Source organism: Ambystoma mexicanum, chromosome 14, assembly GCF_040938575.1.
Source record: "Ambystoma mexicanum isolate Mex_15411 chromosome 14, UKY_AmexF1_1, whole genome shotgun sequence".
NCBI classification, from domain to species: domain Eukaryota; kingdom Metazoa; phylum Chordata; class Amphibia; order Caudata; family Ambystomatidae; genus Ambystoma; species Ambystoma mexicanum.
Genome location: NC_090940.1, coordinates 18,832,987 through 18,855,361, shown reverse-complemented (window position 1 = coordinate 18,855,361; position 22,375 = coordinate 18,832,987). Strand labels below are relative to the sequence as shown.

Below are 22,375 nucleotides of genomic sequence, written 5' to 3'. Positions count from 1 at the left end.
AGTAATGGCGGGTAAACATGTGAGGCACTGACCATGCCGCCGCCTGGAAAATGTCTGCCAGCGGGATTCCAGGCCACAACGCTGTCGAAGACGAAGTTGACCTCGTGGAATGAGCTCTCGGACGCCCTTGTAGCGGTTTTCCCGCTTTGGAATGACAGAAGGCAATCGTCGACGAGACCCATCGAGCCAGTCCCTGCTTCGAAATTGCTTTTCCTCTCGTGCAATGAAGAGTTGCTGCGTAGATCTAAGTTGTTGAGTTCGATGAAGCTAAAACTTTAGAGCTCTCTTCACGTCCAAAGTATGGAGGGCTTTTTCTGCAGCCGTTCAGGGGGTCGCGAAAAAGGTAGGCAGGACAATGGATGAGTGTTTATGATAAGCCGTAGGAACCTTTGGGATGAAATAAGGATTAGTTGACAGAACCACTTTGTCTTTAAAGAACCTTAGGTACGGCGGGTCTGCGACCAATGCTTGCAATTCTGAGAGCCGCCTAGCTGATGTTATAGCTATTAGAAAAGCCAACTTCCATGATAAGAACTTCATCAACGATGTGGTCATTGGTTCAAAGGGTGCTTTCATTAACCCTGCTAGCACCACATTAAGACTCCACGTTGGTGGGAAGCGTTTAATCGGCGTGAATGTTCGGAACAGACCTCTCATGAAGTGTTTCACCAGCCTGTCACAAAACAAGGGAGACGACTGCCTCTTCCTCGTGAACCTAGAGATGGCCACCAGGTGTACTTTTATTGATGAAAAAGATAATCCGCTCTTCGCCAGGTGTAGCAGATACGGTAGAAGTTGCTCCGGAGTTACCCTTAGAGGTTGCACTCCCGGCTGCCCTTGACACCACGTACAGAACCTTCTCCACTTACATGCGTACGACTTGTTGGTGGAAGGGGCCCGTGCTGCCTGCAGGATTCTCCGACAATCTGACAAAATGCTCAAGGCACCAAATTCCGAAAAGTCAGTGAGATTGAGACTGTCTGGATTGTGATGCCACACTGTCCCTTCGTCCCGGGACAGGAGATTCGGAACCTTCGGAAACGTTATCAGTTGTTCTATTGACAGGTGAAGCAGGTCGGAAAACCACGGCTGCCTCGGCCAACATGGTGCCACTAGGATGACCCGGCACCTGTACCTGCGTATCCACTGCAGAGTTCTCCGTATAAGAGGGAATGGGGGGAAGGCGTAGAGGAACTTGTCCGTCCATGGGAAGGAGAACGCTTCCCCCAGAGAACCTACCTGTGGCCACCTGCTGGCGTACAGCTCGCACTTCTTGTTCCCCTTTGTTGCAAAGAAATCCAGCGGAGGCTGCCCCCATTTCTCAAAGACCTTCGACAACTGAACGCTGTCTATCTCCCATTCGTGTATTTGGTCAATTTTTCTGCTGAGTGAGTCCGCTTGCTCGTTCCTTACTCCAGGGAGATGATGAGCCATGATGGATATATCGTGTTTCAGAGCTCAATGCCACACCTTCTGAGCTTCGATGGAAAGGGTTCTGGACCGCGTGCCCCCTTGCTCCTTAAGTAAAACATTGCTGTCGTTTTGTCTGTCAATATTCTCACTATTGACCCTCTGATGTGCGGCAGGAAAGACTTCAAGGCCCAGCACACTGCTCTCAGTTCTAGAACGTTGATGTGCAGGAGTGACTCTCTCCGGGACCATCGACCTCGCGTTTGTTGAGTGCCCATGTGTGCTCCCCAGCCTGTCAGGGACGCGTCCGTCACTATGGTTAGCCGAAACTCTGGCTCCTGTAGGGGTACCCCTCTGGATTGGTTCTGAAAGCTCTGCCACCACTGAAGAGCTAGCAGGAGCTTGTCGTCATCGACAGTCAGCTTGTCCGACCAGAGCCCTTGGGCCTGCGTCCACCGGTCCACCAGGAACTCTTGAACCGGCCTCATGAACAGGCGGCAGTTGCCCACTAGAGGAATGCAGGACACCATAGCACCCAGAATCGACACATATTTTCTCACTGATAGTCTGGTATTGATCCTCAGCCGACTTGCCAATCGATTGAGTTTGGTGATTCTGTCGAGGGATGGCTTCACTAACCCTGACTGGGTCTCGAATTGTGCGCCCAGGAACACCAAGCTTCTCGACGGCGTCAACGAAGATTTCTCGAAGTTTACCGCCAACCCCAGCCGTTGTAAAAGTTGCATGGTGGCCTGCATACTTGTGTGAGTCGACATAGGGGAGGACCCCCTCACCAACCAGTCGTCGAGATACGGGTACACATGATGACCTTGCCTTCTCAGCCAGGCTGCCACTGGGGCCAGACATTTCATGAACGTTCTGGGAGAGGATTTCAGCCCAAAGGGAAGTACTGTGAACTGGTAGCGAGTCCGTCCTACCACAGACCTTAGGAACTCTGTGTCGCCAACACATTGGTATGTGGAAGTACGCGTCCTGCAGCTCCAGAAACGCCAGAAAATCTCCTTCTTGAACTGATCGGATCACTTCCTGGAGCGTGAGCATCTTGAATTTTAGGCTTTTCAACGTCTTGTTGAGATCGCGCAGGTCTAGAATGGGACGCCATTTTCCGTTTGGTTTTTTCACCACAAAGTATCGGGAATAAACCCCTTGACCCTTCTGCGATGACGGAACCAATTCTATAGTTCCTTTTTGTAGAATAAGTGCTACTTCCTGCTGCAACACGCTCAGATGGCGTTGAGCTACAAACGCTGGTGGAATGTGCAGAGGGTTGCTTTTGAATTGCAGGGAATGTCCGTACCTTACTGTGTCCAACACCCACTGATCCTTTGTTATTTGCTCCCATTCGTCGATGCAGTACGATACTCTGCCTCCCAGAACGTTCTGATGCCTGTCATTGCTGGCCCTTGGTCTGCTTATCTCTCGTCGACGACGAGTAACCTGTTCTCTTCCTAGAGGTCTGGAAGCCCGTCTGTATCCCTGGGAGGGGTACGCCGGCCTACTGAAGGATCTCTCGATGCCGAGAATCTAGAGTTTCCTGATGCTCCCCTAAAGGGATGAAAAGACCTGAAACTTCGACCACTCTGGAGGGCACCCAAGGAACGCGCTGTGTCAGAGTCCTCCTTCATGCCCTTCAGAGCCTCGTCCACCTTCTCGCCGAACAGAAGGTCTCCCTCAAAGGGCATATCCAGCACCTTGTATTGCACCTCTGGTCTAAAGTTTGTGCATTTTAGCCATGCTTGCCTTCGTAGAACCACCCCGTTATTCACCTGTTTAAACCCCGATTCTGCGAGGTCCACAGCAATGTTTATAGCATGATTGGAGGCCTCTTCACCTTCCCGGACGAGTAACATCGCCGCCTTCCGATGTTCTTCCGGAAGATGCTCCAGCATAGGGGCCAGTCGGTGCTCCTACCGACAGCACTTTTTTGCCAAAGGCATCCTGTCTTCTGGCCTCATTATCCCGGGGGGTCGTGCACTTGTGCTGGGCCCTCGCCTTTCTCGCCGGCGCCGCTGACACCACTGAGTCAGGGGCTGGTTGGGAGGACAGACACTTGGGGGTAGCTTCTGGGGCCTTACATTTCTTCTCCCGGCGACCTTTTATTGCCGGTTCCGAGAAAGGATGACGCATGGTCTGTAACCCCTCCTGCCACACATGATCCAGGATGGGTACCGAGAACACCGACCTTCTTCTCTTTCCCATGTGGTCAAAAAGAAAACAGTCCTTTCTCTCCTCTTCCTGGGCCAAACCGAATTCTGTACACGCTTTGGCCATCATGGCGTGAATTACCCAATGTCATCCGGGGGAGACGGCTGAGCAGGGCTTCTTGGGGTTTCTAACTCCGCCTCCGACTCCCAGGTTGGATCTCTGGAGGGGGAAAGTGAGACATCCGATAAGGTTCTCCTGTCCGAGTCCAAATCTATCAGTTCTCCCTCCTCGTGGCGTACAGCTGAGAGGTCTTCACCCACTGGCACTGTCGTGGGGATTGACGGAGTTGGCCGACGAGACGGGCCCGGTTCGTCGATGGTCGACCTGACCGGAGTTGCTTGAGGTAGCCCCTCATCCAGTGTCTTCAACAAAGTCTGTAACGTGGATAAAACCTCGAGCGACAAGAGTGACTGCGGATTAAGAAGAGGGGTAGACTCCGGAATGCTGGCTCCCCCGGAGAGAGGCTTGGTAATTCCTCATAACCCGAGGTCTGCAGGGCCAGCTACTCTCACACCCTCCTCATCTCCCGAGGACACCGACAAGGCCGCCTCTTGTTGCAGCATGATCTCCGGCAAAACCGGGTCAAATACTTCTGGTCGCTAGGCCTCTTGCGGAATCTCCATCGACGAGGCTAAAGATGGCCCCATCGTCGTCGTCGCCACCACCTGCGGTCCAACAATAGTTGAGACCAACTGTGTCAATGGCAGAGAAGGGGTCGTCGACGACTGCCCTGCCATCGACGACAGTGGTGGTTGTGTAGGTCCCTGAGGCGTTCCCGCCTTTTCTGAACTTGACCTACGCTTCTCCGCTTCTCGACTCGAGGTCGATCTATGGTGATCGCCCGAGGAGGATTTCAACCTTTCTTTTCTGTCTTTCTTCGTCGAAGATGAAGAGGCTTTCTTCGACGAGGACTCCTTAAAATGACTTCTTGATGACTCTTTCTCCACCGGTCGTGACTTCTTCACCGGGGGTTCCGACGATGTCGAGCGGCGCGGGGCCCCTGAAGATTTTGATGCTGAGGCCACGCTGCGCGTGGAGCCTACCTCCGAAGGCGGGTATGGCCCCGCTCCATCGTTTAACCATGCCACTAGCTGCCGACTTCGATCTTTAAGAGTCCTTTGGGAGAAGCCCTTGCATATGTCGCACTTGTCTGCCGAATGATGAGGGTGTAGACAATATATGCAATCCATATGCCCGTCCCCTCATACACTTTCTTCAACCCGCATGTAGCACACGGGCGGAACAGCGCTTTCCCAGACATCAGGACAAAACTCCAACAGCACAACCTTGACAAAATAGTAGACTACGTGAGGCTATCCCACTACTTTGGAGACGGTTGAAATCTGAAGGGAGCCATGGGGGCGGGGCATTTATACCGTTAAGTCCTAGTGGGGCATGCGTAGGCGGCCCCCAAAACGACATAGAAAGGACAAAAAAGTGTCGGAGGTTTTCCTATGGGAAACGGCTTTATAAGTGTACCGAGGGTTCCCAATCTGTCAACGGGGAATATTCCAAGCATGTGAATCCATGAAAGATCCAATGCTGGAGGAGTATATATGCCTTAATATGAGTGCCTCTACACTATATCAGAGTATGTCTCACTTTGCCTCTACGCGGCATTGGTCCATCCTCACCCTCCTAGCTCTACACTACCTCTATCAGAGTATGTCTCACTCTGCCGCTACTCAGTATCTGTCCATCCTCCTAGCTCTACATTACCTCTATGGGAGTATGTGCCACTCTGCTCCTACTAGTATATATCTTCCTTTATGAGAGTAGGTCTACACTACCTCTATCAGAGTATGTCTCACTCTGCCTCTACTCGGCATCCATCCACCCTCCTAGCTCTACACTACCCCTTTGGGAGTGTCACTCTGCCCCTGCTAGTGTATATTTGCCTTTTTCAGAGTGCCTCTTCACTACCACTATCAGAGTATGCCTCGCTCTGCCTTTACTCGGCATCCTTCCATCCTCCTAGCTCTACACTAACTATGGGAGTATGTGCCACTCTGCCCCTACTAGTATATATCTTCCTTTATGAGAGTAGGTCTACATTACCTCTATCAGAGTATGTCTCGCTCTGCCTTTACTCGGCATCCTTCCATCCTCCTAGCTCTACACTAACTATGGGAGTATGTGCCACTCTGCCCCTGCTAGTGCATATCTGCATTTATCAGAGTGCCTCTACATTACCTCTATCAGAGTGTGTCTCGCTCTGCCTTTACTCAGCATCCGTCGATCCTCCAAGCTCTGAACTATAGGGCCTCATTACGAGTCCGGCGGTAAAACCGCCTGGTTACCGCCGGACTCGTATTACCATTCTGCCTCCGTGATTCCCAGAATTACCGGGGCATTACAACCCCAGTTTCCTGGGAATCACGGAGGCGGAATGGTGTTAATCCCCATTCCCATTGAGTCCTATGGGACTCAATGGGAATGGGGATCATGGAAACACCGGCAGCATCTCGTAATGCTGCCGGTGTTTCCTCATCCGCCTGCAGGCGGGCGGTGTTAAACCCGCCAGGTCAAACCTGGCGGGAACATCACCTCCCGCCTGGAGGAGTCGGGATCAGGCGGTCCGGAAAACAACAGTGGCGGCGGGTTTACCGCCACCGTTATTTGCGGACCGCCTGATTTGTAATGAGGCCCTATGTCTCACTCTGCCTCTACTCTGCATCTGTTCATCCCCCTAGCTCTACACGGATCATTAGTTAGTTGCAACACGGCAAAAATACAATTATTACCCAATGATAAAAGGGACTGTCCAGTCAAGGTTGTATACAAATATCTGCTTTATTATTATCACAACAGACAGTTCTAGCACACTACAATTACAACCCACACTGTAAAGGAACACAGGACAGTTTCAAGAAGGAAAAGGGATGTACTCTGGATAGTGACAGGAGGGTGGTTGTTAAAGTAATTAATCGCAATAGTTCAAGGATACTTGGTTTCAGCACAAAGGTAGCAAGGGGTCGTAAAATGTCACTAGGGGCCTTCGGAGAAGGACCAGGGGGACAGAACCACAATGAATCTTGTGCTTGTAGAAGTTCTTGGTGCTCGAAAGGGTCGGTCGGTTTCAGGGTGCTTTGCAGCTTCTGGGACTCAGTTCATGACGGGAGACAGCTGCGGGTATCAGGCGGCAGACAATTCAGCGAGCGAGGCTGGACCGATGGCTGCAGGCTGGCCTTCAGGGCGGCTCAGGAATCGTCTCAGTGCTGGTTCGCGGGTCTGAAGCACTGGTCGAGGTGTCTCGGACAGCGTGAGTGACTGCGGCGTGACAACAGTCAGTGGTGCAGTCGGTTGAAGCTCGACTGGCTCGAAAATGTCCTTTAAGGTGGATGCTGGTTGATTCTTGTTGATGCACTCCTCCTAGCTTCTTCACTAGGCTTGTGTCATCCTTTAAGGCGGATGGGCCAAAGCTAAGGAGAGTGTTGCAGACACCGGCATGTTCCTTGGTTTGGTTCAGATACTCTCTGGCACTTCCCACCTAGGAAGCTTACTTGCAGAGCCTAACAGGGAACACTGTGTGCTGGCTGGGTAACCGTTCTGGAGTTGCTGGAGAATCATCTGGCTTCAGTATCTCCCTCTGTTCCATGGGAAATGTTTAGGGGAGGGTCTTGCTTCCCTCTTTGGACACCCTGGCCTTACTTCACTGGCGGAAGCTGTAAGGCAGACTGTACCTTCAGCCGGTGTCCAAATGAGTTCTTCTTGTTACTCCCGAGAAGCCTTCAGATGATCTGCCAAAAGAGGGGATCAGCCCTCTTTTAAAGACAAATGGGCCCAAGTGATTGGTGTAGGCCAAGCCTACCTTAATGAACCAATCCTGGGTCCCCACCAACAATCTTCTTTTATGCGGGAGGTCATAACCATAGTGCTTTGCAACAGGAAAGGTAAAGGGGTGAAAACATGTACTACTAAGTCCCACCAATATTCCTGTCTTTTGTGGAGCAAAGGGTCTCTTGGGTTAATGTAGCTCTCTGTGGTTTCTGATTAAAAGCAGGTAGCCCTTGAAGTTGTGGCGAGAACAGACTTCGTGTCTCCATCAAATCACATACTCCTACCCTCTGAATGGGGACCCCATGCGGGGCCACCTACTGTAAACACATGTACCAGACATGACACTTCACGGCCCTTGAAACTGAGAGGGGGGGCTGGCTACGGGTTGACACAGTGCATATCAAAGGTTGTTGGGGGTTTTCCTGTCTTTTGTTAGCCTCTGCATCTAGGCCCCATGTGGGAATGTTTGAAGTATGCTCACTTAGTATGCTAATTATGTTTAATTGCCGCCACCATCCTGCAGGGCGAACAGAGGATGGGGCGGATCCATGGAGCCTTTATTTAATTAGGCTCGGCATGGCAGGGGAAAGATTTGAGATGCCTTGATGGACTCATGGGTACCATATTCCAACTAAATATGACAAGGAAACCTGTGCCTGTAGGCTGTGTCCACCCAGAGTACACAGGACTATGTGTTTGTTGTGTGGCGAGCATAGGAAAATGTGCGCGGATTAGCTCCACACATTTTCGGAGGTTGATATACCTTCATTTCTTTTCATATACAAATTTTAAAAAGCCCAGGTAAGTGCACACACACTGTGCGGATGGTCAAATTCCTCACAATCTGCCATTATGAGTGTACCTCTACACTACCTCTATCAGAGTATGTCTCGCATTGCCTCTACTCGCCATCCGTCCATCCGCCTAGCTCTACACTACCTGTATTGGAGTATTTGTCACTGTGCCCCTGCTAGAGTATCCCTCTATCTGCCTTTATCAGAGTGCCTCCACACTACCTCTATTAGACTATGTCTCACTCTGCCTCTACTCTGCATCCACCCATCCTCCTAGCTCTACACTGCCTCTACCAGAGTATGTCTCACTCTGCTTCTACTCGGCATCCACCAAGCTCTACAGTACCTCTATCAGAGTATGTCACACTCTGAATCTACTAAGCATTTGTCCATCCGCCTAGTTATACACTACATCTAACCCAGTATGTCTCACTCCGCCTCTAATAGTGCATCCCCCCACCTGCCTTTATAAGAGTGCCTCTACACAACCTCTATCAGAGTGCGTCATTCTGCCTGTACTAGGCATCCGTCCATCCTCCTAGCTCTACACTACCTCTATCAGAGTATATCTTACTTGTGTATTTGTCTATCTGCCTAGCTCTACACTACATCAACTTGAGTATGTTTCAGACTGCCCCTGCTAGTGCATTTCTTCATCTGCCTCTAGCAGAGTGTCTCTACATTAACTCTATCAGAGTACCATCTCACACTGCCTCTACTCTGCATCCTTCCATACGCCTTTCTCTACATTATCTATACCCAAATACATCTCACTTTGCCTCTACTAGGCATCCGTGCACCTGTCTAGCTCTACACTACCTCTACCCAAGAATGTTTTGCTCTGCCTCTACTAAGCATCCATCCATCCACTTGGCTCTATTCTACCTCTGAGAATGCGTCACCTCTACCTCTATTAGGCATCCATCCGGCTAGCTCTAAACTACTTCTGTCGAAATAGTTCTCACTCTGTCTCTAATAGTGCATCTGTCCATATGCCGAGCTCTACACTACATTTTCTTGAGTATGTGGCACTCTGCCCCTGCTAGTGCATCCCCCATGTGCCTTTAACAGAGTGCCTCTGCACAACCTCTAACTTAGCCCCTACTAGGCATCCAGCCATCCGCCTAGCTTTAAACTACCTCTATCGGAGTATGTCTTGCTCTGCCTCTACTAGGCATCTGTCCAGCTCTACACTATCTCTATCCAAGAATGTGTCACCTATGCTTCTACTAGGCATCCATCCATGCGCCTAGATCAACACTACCTCCACCAGAGTATGACTCACACTACTTCTACTGTGCATCCGTCCATCCGCCTGGATCTACATTAACACTATCAGAGTATGCATCACTCATAGTCTGTATTATTGCAGCCCCGCCCCCCACCTGCCTTTATCGGTGACTCTGCACTATCGCTGTCTTCATGGATCTTTCTGTTTACCTCTCATTCTGCCTATATCAGAGCAACAATAACACCAACCCTCCCAAAGCACCCCTAGCTCTATCATAACTCTGCCATCCTGACTTGATCCGAGTATTTGTCACCCTCACTCTGTCACAGTACCGGAAATACTGCCTTTGTGTTTTGACGCTTTTATGCTTCATGGTTGTCTGGGAAAGCCTAGGCAAGTCTAGAAATGGAAGTTTGTGGTAAGAAAAAAGGAGAAGGGGCTATTTAAGAGGATGCGAAAGAGTGCCTTTCACTCTCCCCCTGTGTGAGTATCTCAAATTCTGCCTCTTTCTGTCACTATGAAAATATCTCTCATCCTGCCTGCATCACAGTATCAGTAACCTTGCCTGTATTAGTCTGTCTTTGAAAACATCTCTTATTTGGCCCCTTTCCGCAGACATGTCACTCCGACACTTTCCGAGAATCGATCATCCTGCATTTTTCGAAGTATCTCTCCTGTCTCTTATCATAAATCTGTGGCTCTGATTTGATCAGACTATTTGTCACCACTCCATCAGAGGAACTCTGACTCAGTCTCGATCATGTGTCATTGGACCTCCATCAGAATGTTCCCACCATACCTCTAACCTCCACTCCATCAGAGGAACTCTGACTCAGTCTCGATCATGTGTCATTGGACCTCCATCAGAATGTTCCCACCATACCTCTAACCTCCACTCCATCAGAGGAACTCGGACTCAGTCTCGATCATGTGTCATTGGACCTCCATCAGAATGTTCCCACCATACCTGTAACCTCAACTCCATCAGAGGAACTCTGACTCAGTCTCGATCATGTGTCATTGGACCTCCATCAGAATGTTCCCACCATACCTCTAACCTCCACTCCATCAGAGGAACTCTGACTCAGTCTCGATCATGTGTCATTGGACCTCCATCAGAATGTTCCCACCATACCTCTAACCTCCACTCCATCAGAGGAACTCAGACTCAGTCTCGATCATGTGTCATTGGACCTCCATCAGAATGTTCCCACCATGCCTCTAACCTCCACTCCATCAGAGGAACTCTGACTCAGTCTCGACCATGTGTCATTGGACCTCCATCAGAATGTTCCCACCATGCCTCTAACCTCCACTCCATCAGAGGAACTCTGACTTAGTCTCGACCATGTGTCATTGGACCTCCATCAGAATGTTCCCACCATGCCTCTAACCTCCACTCCATCAGAGGAACTCGGACTCAGTCTCGACCATGTGTCATTGGACCTCCATCAGAATGTTCCCACAATACCTGTAACCTCAACTCCATCAGAGGAACTCGGACTCAGTCTCGACCATGTGTCATTGGACCTCCATCAGAATGTTCCCACCATACCTCTTCACTTCTATCAGCTGTATGGATAAGGGGTGCATGGACCACTTTTACACCCTAAAAATCGCCAAATACTCCTCAAAAAGAAAACCAGAGAATAAAAATACTCCCTACAAAAATGTAAAACCAACACATAAAATCTTGTCCCCCGGCTTTCAAACACACAGCGCCATACATGTTTGTTTGGACCAGTAATACATGTAGTGCTACTATTACTTCTTGATCCAATGAGGAACAATGTACCTTTTAATGTGCATGAATAACTGGGTGTAAAGAACTGTTTATTACAATAATGTTTCTGCTTTACATTTCCAACATTTTACTCATTTATATAAAAAAAAATACTCTCATTCGGAATGGGACTTACTTTTGCACTCACTTAAATCATTTTATTCACACCTTCAGAAAATAGGGAGTAAAATACTCCCGGCGCAAGGTCTTATCTGGAGCATCTATCTCTATCATATGGTAATCCGTTCCTCTTCTCTACGAGTATCTCTCGAGCCTGCTTCTATCAATGTGCCTCCTTCCTTTCTCTATTCATTCAGCGACAAATCCAGCAAACTCCTCTGCCCTGTAGAATTCAGCGATGGGGGAAAGTTACACGGATGAACGCAGCTAATAACCAGATGCCTCCATGCCTCACTCTTCCATCAAGTGATAGTCATACATTTGTACAAATGAGTCCGTCTTGCTATGTCGTCTATTTTGTCCCATCTTTCTCTCTCTGTTCCATTTCTCTCTTTTTCTTCATATATCACTTCTTCCTTTGCTCCCTACACTCTCGTCCATCTCTTACACCCGCTCTTTCCTTGTCTACATCATAGAGCTGACATTCGCGTTTAATAGAAGTACACACACACTCTCCCCCCACCCCCCCCCCCACATAACAGAATGCCTTTTGTGCTGCACAAAGAAGAACGCTGTCTAAATCGGCCCAGTAATTGGAGTTCTGCTAGTCCCTCCCCGGGGGGATTAGAGTACTTTCGAGGACCGACCCTGTTTACCTCTAAACTTTCTTTGTGAAACGGGCTGTACAGAGACACTGTGTGGGGGCGGAGGGGGGCGAGAGGGGGGCCATGCACAGTCAGACAGCAAGCAAGATAGGGAAACCCTCCGAGGTTCATGCTTCAGCTCCAGCACCCTCACTCCCCCCCCCTTTCACCCAACCTCGGCTGCAAGGACGCAAACCCCGGGAACCGAGCCTGGCAGCAGGTGACCCACTGCAAGTATCTAAAGCAGGCACTGCCCCCACTGCCCGCAGCCTGAAGCCTGAAAGTCAAGAGGGTTCCCAAGAGAAGTGTCATGAAGCCCCCCCCCAGTGCCCAGTGCTCACTAAAGCACTGCCTCACTATGCAGCCCCACCCGGTGCCACCCATACCCCCCCCCCAAGCTCTGCCACACTGTGCAGCCCGCACGCTGTGCTCACGAAAGCACTGCCTCGTTAGGTAGCCCCCGCTCTGTGCCTCCCCCAGGTATACCTCACAGTGAAACATGCGCCCTGTGCTCACTCAAGCACTGCCTCACTATGGAGCCCTCACCCTGTGCCCCCCCACCACCTCGCTCTGCCTCATTATGGAGCCCACACCCTGTGCCCCCACCACCTCGCTCTGCCTCACTATGGAGCCCACGCCATGTGCCTCACCACACCTCGCTCTGCCTCACTATGGAGCCCACACCATGTGCCTCCCCACCACCTCGCTCTGCCTCACTATGGAGCCCGCACCTTGTGCTCACCGGAGCACTGCCTCGCTATGGAGCCCACGCCATGTGCCTCACCACACCTCGCTCTGCCTCACTATGGAGCCCGCACCCTGTGCTCACCGGAGCACTGCCTCGCTATGGAGCCCACGCCATGTGCCTCAGCACACCTCGCTCTGCCTCACTATGGAGCCCGCACCCTGTGCTCCCCCACCACCTCGCTCTGCCTCACTATGGAGCCCACACCATGTGCCCCCACCACCTCGCTCTACCTCACTATGGAGCCCTTGCCCTGAGCCCACCACCTCGCTCTGCCTCACTATGGAGCCCACACAATGTGCCCCCACCACCTCGCTCTGCCTCACTATGGAGCCTGCACCTTGTGCTCACCGGAGCACTGCCTCACTATGGAGCCCACACCATGTGCCCCCACCACCTCGCTCTGCCTCACTATGGAGCCCTCGCCCTGAGCCCACCACCTCGCTCTGCCTCGCTATGGAGCCCACGCCATGTGCCTCAGCACACCTCGCTCTGCCTCACTATGGAGCCCTCGCCCTGAGCCCACCACCTCGCTCTGCCTCGCTATGGAGCCCTCGCCCTGTGCCCCCCCACCACCTCGCTCTGCCTCACTATGGAGCCGCGCTCTGTGCCCCGCCCCCCCCCAGCCTCACGGTGGAGCCCGCACCCTGTGCCCCCCCTCGCTGTGCCTCACGGTGGAGCCCTCACCCTGTGCCCCCCACCACCTCGCTCTGCCTCACTATGGAGCCCACGCCATGTGCCTCAGCACACCTCGCTCTGCCTCACTATGGAGCCCGCACCCTGTGCTCACCGGAGCACTGCCTCGCTATGGAGCCCACACCATGTGCCTCAGCACACCTCGCTCTGCCTCACTATGGAGCCCACACCCTGTGCTCCCCCACCACCTCGCTCTGCCTCACTATGGAGCCCACGCCATGTGCCTCACCACACCTCGCTCTGCCTCACTATGGAGCCCGCACCCTGTGCCCCCTCACTCTGCCTCACTATGGAGCCCGCACCCTGTGCCTCACCCCACCTCGCTCTGCCTCACTATGGAGCCCACACCATGTGCCCCCACCACCTCGCTCTGCCTCACTATGGAGCCCTCGCCCTGAGCCCACCACCTCGCTCTGCCTCACTATGGAGCCCACATCATGTGCCTCAGCACACCTCGCTCTGCCTCACTATGGAGCCCGCACCCTGTGCCTCACCCCACCTCGCTCTGCCTCACTATGGAGCCCACACCATGTGCCCCCACCACCTCGCTCTGCCTCACTATGGAGCCCTCGCCCTGAGCCCACCACCTCGCTCTGCCTCACTATGGAGCCCGCACCCTGTGCACACCGGAGCACTGCCTCGCCAGAATGAGTGAGTGGCACGGCACAGAGGTAGATTCCAGCGGAGCCCCGGAGGCCCCATTCCCGGCAGAAGGTCCCTCCTGAGCTAGGAAGGGGCGGGGGGGGGGCGCCTGTTTGCTCTGGCGCTGATTGGTATGGAAATGTGCCCCCGCAGATTGTGTCAGACCGGGCTGCAGTTCAGCGGCGGTCATTAATTCACCTTTTCCTGCAGGGCCAGCAAACAGACTTTCCACTAAGCCTGGAGCAGACAAAGTGAAAATGAGCTTCTGTAATCGAAAGCCCATCTAGATAAGCCGTGTACACGGGCAGCAATTACCCGAATTACAGCTCCATTCGGCCCCTTCTGGGAGCCCTGCGAGTGGGGAGAGGCGACCCCCAACTTGAGGCATTCCCGGAGCTATCGGCGGGTTTAAGGCAGTGCGAGAATCTGAACTACGTTCCACCTAGGACCCTTTTGCAAAATCAAAATCTACATTTATTCGAGTGAGAAAAGGTGTCATTTTAAGGTGGCCCTAAACCGCGGGAATGCCTTCGGTTGAGGTATCCCCAGACAGTCGCGTTTTACCGAAGCCAATCCGGATTCAGACAGAAACAGGCCGTGTTTGGGGAAATTGGGATCAATTGCGACACCATTTCCTAGGAGTCTGCGATGGCGAGGGAGAAACTCAAAGAAAAACACAACATCAACTCTACTCTGCAAAAAAATCAGGGCGAGGGTATGGGAGGGGCTGTAAGAATCCATCTAGCAGCCTGGCTGCCAACGAACATGTGTGCAAAGTCTGAGAGCAACAGTGGAACAAAAGAGAAAATGCGCCACCACCATGCAAACAAAACAGCGACGAAAACACATGCAATCGGGGCCATCCGCTGCACGGTGGCCCTGTGATATATTTCAACCCTTTCCTTTGTGCATGTGGGGCCTGATTTACAATGGCGCAATCCCATTGGAAAACGCATTGTAAATCGGGCCCACAATGTACAGGCCCATCAGGGGCGCGTGTGCTGTGCAGGAGGGTCTTTAAAGTTTATCCCTCGGGCGCTTCCAGCATCATCTCCCCAGGGGCCCTGGAAGACATGCCAGGTCCAGGGCCTGAGTCGGCGGGGGGCGAGGCTCTCATGGGCCCTCCGCCGAGGGAGGTCGTGCGGGAGAGCGGCGCCTGCGCCCAGGCCCGCGCGTCCTTGCGGGCGACATGGGCACCTTTCTGCAGCCTTGCCATGTTGCCATGTTACATTGCATGCACCTGCTGCTCGAATCAATACGTTTACAGGGTCCTAAGGCAGGCACTTCCCGCCCTTTGTATTTTAAAGAGGTGTCATTGGTGGTGTGCGCAGCGTGTGTGACATTCATTAATCTCAGCGCTCTTAGAAAAGCGTAAATACGAAGGGACTGATTTACAAACGAAACGTGTTTTACAATGGAACAATCCCATTAAAAAAACGCGTTGTTAATTAGGCCCCTCTGAATTAATTGGTTGGTTGATGGTCAGTTTTCGTGTCTTCTAAATTAATCTCTGTTTTACTATAACGCCTTATGGCGGTTTCTTCCGGCATCCATGTGATATTTTAATACCATGTATTAGTAGCCAATGGACCTAGAAATGATAAATGGACATGAATGAAAAATCGTATACGCCTATGGTTTGCGCACATACAAACGCCTAAAAGAAGGATAGACAAAAATAGAGCAAACAATTAAGCAAGAGAAGACAGGGAAAGCATTAGGGAAAAGATTGCAATAATCAGAATCTCGCTTCTGTTATATAGCGCTTGCAGGTTTGGTTGCTGAAAATAGCAGGCGCTAGATCAGCGGCACCGCTCAAAAAGCCCAGGAAGGGAGAACGGTGCACAGGCCGAAGCATACCGCACTGCCGCTCTTTAAACGGCTGCGGTAAATACGATCATGGTGGCAAGATACCCACCGAGGGGCTGTCGCCCCCTGGACTATGTCACAAAGAGAATAGACAGCTCTCCGATTTGAAAAGAATGGAGCAATGAAGTCACAGTTTTACGGCATAAAAGGGACGGGCAGCAGGCGGACTAGTTTCACACTTTTTCAACATCGCAAAAAAAGGGTCTTGAGCGCAAAATCTTGACATGCTTCGCGCATTGGGGTCTCATTCAGTCTCTACCAGCTTCGCCGTACAGGCCCCCAACCCACCAATGACCTAATGGAATTCTTAATACCTTAAATTAAATCTAAGCCACAAGCATAGTCTACCCGCAATGACTACCATCGGTATATGTTATTTATGTCAGTAAAAGGACAGTGATTTGCCACTTAGAAACGGCTAAGAAGTCCGTGTGTTTGGGGTGGAATTAATTCCATTAATTACAGATCAGCTGGTTTATTTTACGTGCCATTGCACGGGTACAGACACTTCTTTACCTTGAATCTCCGATCATCGGAACGAGTTCTCTCGCGCCATAGCGCCTCGTCTATATATTAGGTTACACCGAGACGCACAGCGCGCCTTGCCTTTTGTCGACTATCCTCGGAACGAGTGCTCTCGCGTATAGCGCCTCGTCTATATATTAGGTTACACCGAGACGCACAGCGCGCCTTGCCTTTTGTCGACTATCCTCGGAACGAGTGCTCTCGCGTATAGCGCCTCGTCTATATATTAGGTTACACCGAGACGCACAGCGCGCCTTGCCTTTTGTCGACTATCCTCGGAACGAGTGCTCTCGCGTATAGCGCCTCGTCTATATATTAGGTTACACCGAGACGCACAGCGCGCCTTGCCTTTTGTCGACTATCCTCGGAACGAGTGCTCTCGCGTATAGCGCCTCGTCTATATATTAGGTTACACCGAGACGCACAGCGCGCCTTGCCTTTTGTCGCCTATCCTCGGAACGAGTGCTCTCGCGTATAGCGCCTCGTCTATATATTAGGTTACACCGAGACGCACAGCGCGCCTTGCCTTTTGTCGACTATCCTCGGAACGAGTGCTCTCGCGTATAGCGCCTCGTCTATATATTAGGTTACACCGAGACGCACAGCGCGCCTTGCCTTTTGTCGCCTATCCTCGGAACGAGTGCTCTCGCGGCATAGCGCCTCGTCTATATATTAGGTTACACCGAGACGCACAGCGCGCCTTGCCTTTTGTCGACTATCCTCGGAACGAGTGCTCTCGCGTATAGCGCCTCGTCTATATATTAGGTTACACCGAGACGCACAGCGCGCCTTGCCTTTTGTCGCCTATCCTCGGAACGAGTTCTCTCGCGTATAGCGCCTCGTCTTCATTTCAGGACTGTTTCCCGATCGGCGCTTTTGGGAACCTTGTGAGGGAAGGAAGCAGGTTAGTGGGAGCCCTTCAGACCCATCGGTGCACTTCCCATGGGCGTGGCAGCGCAGCAGAAGGAAGACGAGCCAGGCAAGCAGCATGGCATGGGGCCCTTTCACAGGCTTGGCATTTATTCATGCTTCTGGGAATGCACTTTAAGTCAGATACTTTTATCTACAGAAGTAACAGCAGAAAGTAAAACGAATGCAAAGAAAAAACAATCGGCCGAAGTCAGGTTGCCTTGCAATGAAAGCTGAAGCTATTGTGGGAGGCGGGTGGGGAGGGAGTGATGGAAACTTGTTTGTACAACTTAATTTACAGGTTACTAAAAACTAAAGTGTTTAGTCCAAGAAAATGTTAGAGCCAACATGGGAGAAATGTCCATGGGAGGGGGTGGGAGTCGGTGGGCACGGATTGGCCACTTGTGGTGTCCGAGAGTGCTCTGCTGTCCCCAAAAGTCCTATTTCCAGGCAGCCTCTCCAAGTGGCCCTCTCGCCCTGCCTGTCTCTCAAGGATGCTCAGAGAAGCCCTTGTGCTCGCCCCCCAGCCCATAAATAGCCCGCGCTCCCTCCTGGGCAGGGCAGGGCAGGGCAGGCAGGCAGGCAGGGCAGGCGGGCGGGCCCCTACCAGGTCCTCCCGTAGAGCAGGGTGGGGCAGGCCATGCTGGAGCCGTAGTCCGCGCTGGAGGAGCTGAGGTGGGAGAGGCCGCTCGGGTCCGCGGCGGGCCCCGCGCTCTGGTGGTGCTGCTGTTGCTGCTGTTGCTGTTGGGGCTGCTGCTGCTGCTGCGGGGGCTGGGCCGCCTGCTGGGGGCCCTGGTGGGAGCCCGCCTGGCAGGGCTTGCCGTCCTTGACCAGCACGGGCACAGCCACCCTCCGCGGGGACTGCTGCTGCTGCTGCTGCTGGCAGGAGGCGCCCCCCTCCTGCTGCTGCTGCTGCATCTGCTGCTGCGCCGCCTTGTCCTTGGCCTGGCGCTTCATCTTGTAGCGGTGGTTTTGGAACCAGATCTTGACCTGGGTGGGCGTCAGGTGGATCATGCTGGCCAGGTGCTCCCGCTCCGGGGCCGACAGGTACTTCTGCTGCTTGAAGCGCCGCTCCAGCTCGTAGACCTGGGCCTGCGAGAAGAGCACCCGCCGCTTCCTCCTCGGGGTGCTCTGCAGGGGCGCCATGCCCTTGCCCACGTCGCCCAGGGAGCCCAGGCCGCCCATGCCCCCCATGTTCATCCCGGAGGAGGGGCCCATGAAACGCGAAACTGTAGGGAGACAAGAAAGGGATACACGCATTAGTGGCAGCACAGGGGCTCAGGCGGAACCCCACACCCCAAACAATTGCAGCAGCCCCCAGAGTAGAAGTGCCACCCCTGGAACCCAGGTAACAGCCCTGGAAGCTCGGAGTAACGGGCGTCGAGAGGAGGAAGTGTGGGTCCTACGGAGACCCCCCCCCCCCAGACTCACATCTCTCATCCCAACCACCAGCGACTGTCTCTACACAAACACACGACTCCTCAACTTGTGCGAAGTGTCCCGGAAACGTTCAAGAGTTCCGAAAACAAGGCATCCGACATTTTAAAATTTCCAAAATGTAGGAAGAATTTCGGGAAATTATGTGTACGTTTTCTTAGGCAAATCTAGAAGATTTGTACTGTGGGTGCACCCTCTTCTCGCGCACAGCGAGGCTTTAAAAGGCCGCGAGGGTTCAGATCCATCGGGGCTCCCTGGCAACTGCATTTGCAGTGAGAACATATGTAACCTTTATTGGTGTTTTGTGATAAAGCAGCTCATTTTTACTTAAACTATTATTTTTAAACAAAAGGCTGGAGAAAAGTACAGCACATGTTATCTTGGGGACTGACAGGGATGGCACGAAATGGGCTGTAAATGGAGCCATGGCGAGCGCCGGGCGGCTCTGGGCAGGGGTTTCAGCTGAGAAGGCCGGGGAGTGTGGCAGTACGTGGGGTCCACCTCTCCCGGCACCAAGGGGTCCGTGGGGTCTGTCTCTCCCGGGACTAACGGGGGCTCGGCGCTACCTGGAGTGTGGGGCCTTCTCTTTTGCCCGTCCTAAGGGCACACACGGCACCGAAGACAGCTGGGCACTGATATCGAAGTAGGCGATATACATGGAGCCATTACCTCCACGCAGTAAATTTGGGGCCTGATTTACAGAGCGTTTTTGAATGGGAGCCTTTGTAAATCAGGCCCTTGGTCTCAATGTAGCGTCGCTGGATGATGCATTGTGTATATTCTGCCTGGGGGGGGGGAGGGGGTGTAGCACTGGCATCGCAAGCGGTGAACCGATCACCCTATGCTTCAAAGATCGCCCTTTTAGCAAAGTTTGGGCTAAGAGTGTATACAACCCGATGCCACCACCTTCCAACACCCCCCATCATTCACCCGTGCACACTTACTTGTAGAGAAGCGTGGGTCCGGGTTGGCGCCGTACCAGCCCCCCGTCGAGGCGCTGCTCCGCATGGACTCCTGGTAGGGTGGCAAGTCTCCCATGTTGCCCAGGTTGCCGTTGCAGTAACTCCCCATGCCGGCGTGGGAAAGCGGGGGCACCCCGGCCATGTGGTAGCCGCCCCCGCCGTGCCCCATGGGGCTCTGCTGCATGCCAGGTTGCCGGTAGCCCCCCAGGGCGCCGGCCTCCATGCCCACCTTCTTGTAGGTCTCCTCCAGGGGGCTCAGGATGTCAGACACTGAGAAGGGTGTCGTGTGCTTTGGGCTCATCGACATGTTTCCGCCACGATGGAGAATGGGTGAAAAGCACCCGAGGGCAGGCGAAGGGCTTTTTTTTTAACCAAATGTTTTTTTCTGGTGTCGCCTTGGCCAGGTTGCTGAGGGTGCGGGCGTAGGAGGAGAGGACCGAGAGCTCCTTAATTGGGCTGAGTGCAGCCTCCGAGCTGCCTGCGTTTGTTTTAGGCAGGCGCCAGGGCTGGGGGGCTGCCGCTGCCACCAGAGGCGGGGCCTCGGCTGGGGGAACAAAAGCTGCGGGGTAATGAGCTTCAGGCTGATGACAAGGTAAACACCTCCGACTTTCACTTGTCAGAGCTGCTCTAGTGCCAGAGGGGGGGGGGGGGGGGCGCGCCTCGCGAAATCCTCATTCTACAGAGACATGGGTTCTATTGCCCGCTGTATCCTGCAGTGAAAGCTGCAAATGCCCCCACTGATGGCAAAGGGGCATTTACCGCTGTATTCTGCACTGTCGCCCCACGGATGCAAAGGCGCATTTACCGCTGTATTCTGCACTGTCGCCCCACTGATGCAAAGGCGCATTTACCGCTGTATTCTGCACTGTCGCCCCACTGATGGCAAAGGGGCATTTACCGCTGTATTCTGCACTGTCGCCCCACTGATGGCAAAGGGGCATTTACCGCTGTATTCTGCACTGTCGCCCCACTGATGCAAAGGGGCATTTACCGCTGTATTCTGCACTGTCGCCCCACTGATGGCAAAGGGGCATTTACCGCTGTATTCTGCACTGTCGCCCCACTGATGCAAAGGGGCATTTACCGCTGTATTCTGCACGGTCATCCTACTGATGGCAAAGGGGCATTTACCGCTGTATTCTGCACTGTCGCCCCACTGATGCAAAGGCGCATTTACCGCTGTATTCTGCACTGTCGCCACACTGATACAAAGGCGCATTTACCGCTGTATTCTGCACTGTCGCCCCACTGATGGCAAAGGGGCATTTACCGCTGTATTCTGCACTGTCGTCCCACTGATGCAAAGGCGCATTTACCGCTGTATTCTACACTATCGCCCCACTGATGCAAAGGCGCATTTACCGCTGTATTCTGCACTGTCGCCCCACTGATGCAAAGGCGCATTTACTGCTGTATTCTGCACTGTCGCCCCACTGATGGCAAAGGGGCATTTACCGCTGTATTCTGCACTGTCGCCCCACTGATGGCAAAGGGGCATTTACCGCTGTATTCTGCACTGTCGCCCCATTGATGCAAAGGCGCATTTACCGCTGTATTCTGCACTGTCGCCCCACTGATGCAAAGGCGCATTTACCGCTGTATTCTGCACTGTCGCCCCACTGATGGCAAAGGGGCATTTACCGCTGTATTCTGCACTGTCGCCCCACTGATGCAAAGGGGCATTTACCACTGTATTCTGCACTGTCGCCCCACTGATGCAAAGGGGCATTTACCGCTGTATTCTGCACGGTCATCCTACTGATGGCAAAGGGGCATTTACCGCTGTATTCTGCACTGTCGCCCCACTGATGCGAAGGCGCATTTACCGCTGTATTCTGCACTGTCGCCACACTGATGCAAAGGCGCATTTACCGCTGTATTTTGCACTGTCGCCCCACTGATGGCAAAGGGGCATTTACCGCTGCAGTCTGCACTATCGCCCTACTGATTGCAAAGGGGCATTTACCGCTGTATTCTGCACTGTCGCCCCACTGATGCAAAGGGGCATTTACCGCTGTATTCTGCACTGTCGCCCCACTGATGCAAAGGGGCATTTACCGCTGTATTCTGCACTGTCGCCACACTGATGCAAAGGCGCATTTACCGCTGTATTTTGCACTGTCGCCCCACTGATGGCAAAGGGGCATTTACCGCTGCAGTCTGCACTATCGCCCTACTGATTGCAAAGGGGCATTCGCGCATTTGGGAAATTCGCTTTTGTTTGGAAGAAAGCGATTTGGGAGCATTTATTTGGTTAGTCTAGATAAACACGTAAATATGTCAATCGGGGGTTGGGGGGCAGTCTGGAAAAGTGTAATGCTTCCATTTTTCGAAAGGGTCGCGCCAGTCCAGTGGAAATACTCAATAGGACGGGTTTCCGTGCCTTATCTTGGGATATGTGATCTCCATGCACAGGTGCTTAATGACCACATTACCAAGAGTCTCATTTACAAATGCCTTTTCAGTAAGACTTTCCGCATTTCAAAACTTTATTGTAAATCAGACCCACGTGTTTTTGGCGGTAGAAATGCTCGTGGCTTGGTGCATTCCTGCATTTTGTCATTAATACAAAGATTTCCTCTAGGCCAAGGGAAGTGTCTCT

The 22,375-nt window shown here is 52.7% G+C and overlaps 1 protein-coding gene across 1 annotated transcript; it reads right to left on the bottom strand.

Moving 5' to 3' along the window:
* Positions 1 to 13,403: 13,403 nt before the first annotated feature.
* NKX2-1 (NK2 homeobox 1) lies at positions 13,404 to 20,329 on the bottom strand. The gene is made up of 2 exons (XM_069638425.1): positions 19,756 to 20,329; positions 13,404 to 18,603 (listed from the first exon to the last, which is right to left on the bottom strand). Exons 1-2 carry the CDS (start codon positions 20,078 to 20,080, stop codon positions 17,978 to 17,980), a joined length of 951 nt encoding a protein of 316 aa, XP_069494526.1. The 5' UTR covers positions 20,081 to 20,329; the 3' UTR covers positions 13,404 to 17,977.
* Between the last annotated feature and the right edge of the window lie 2,046 nt (positions 20,330 to 22,375).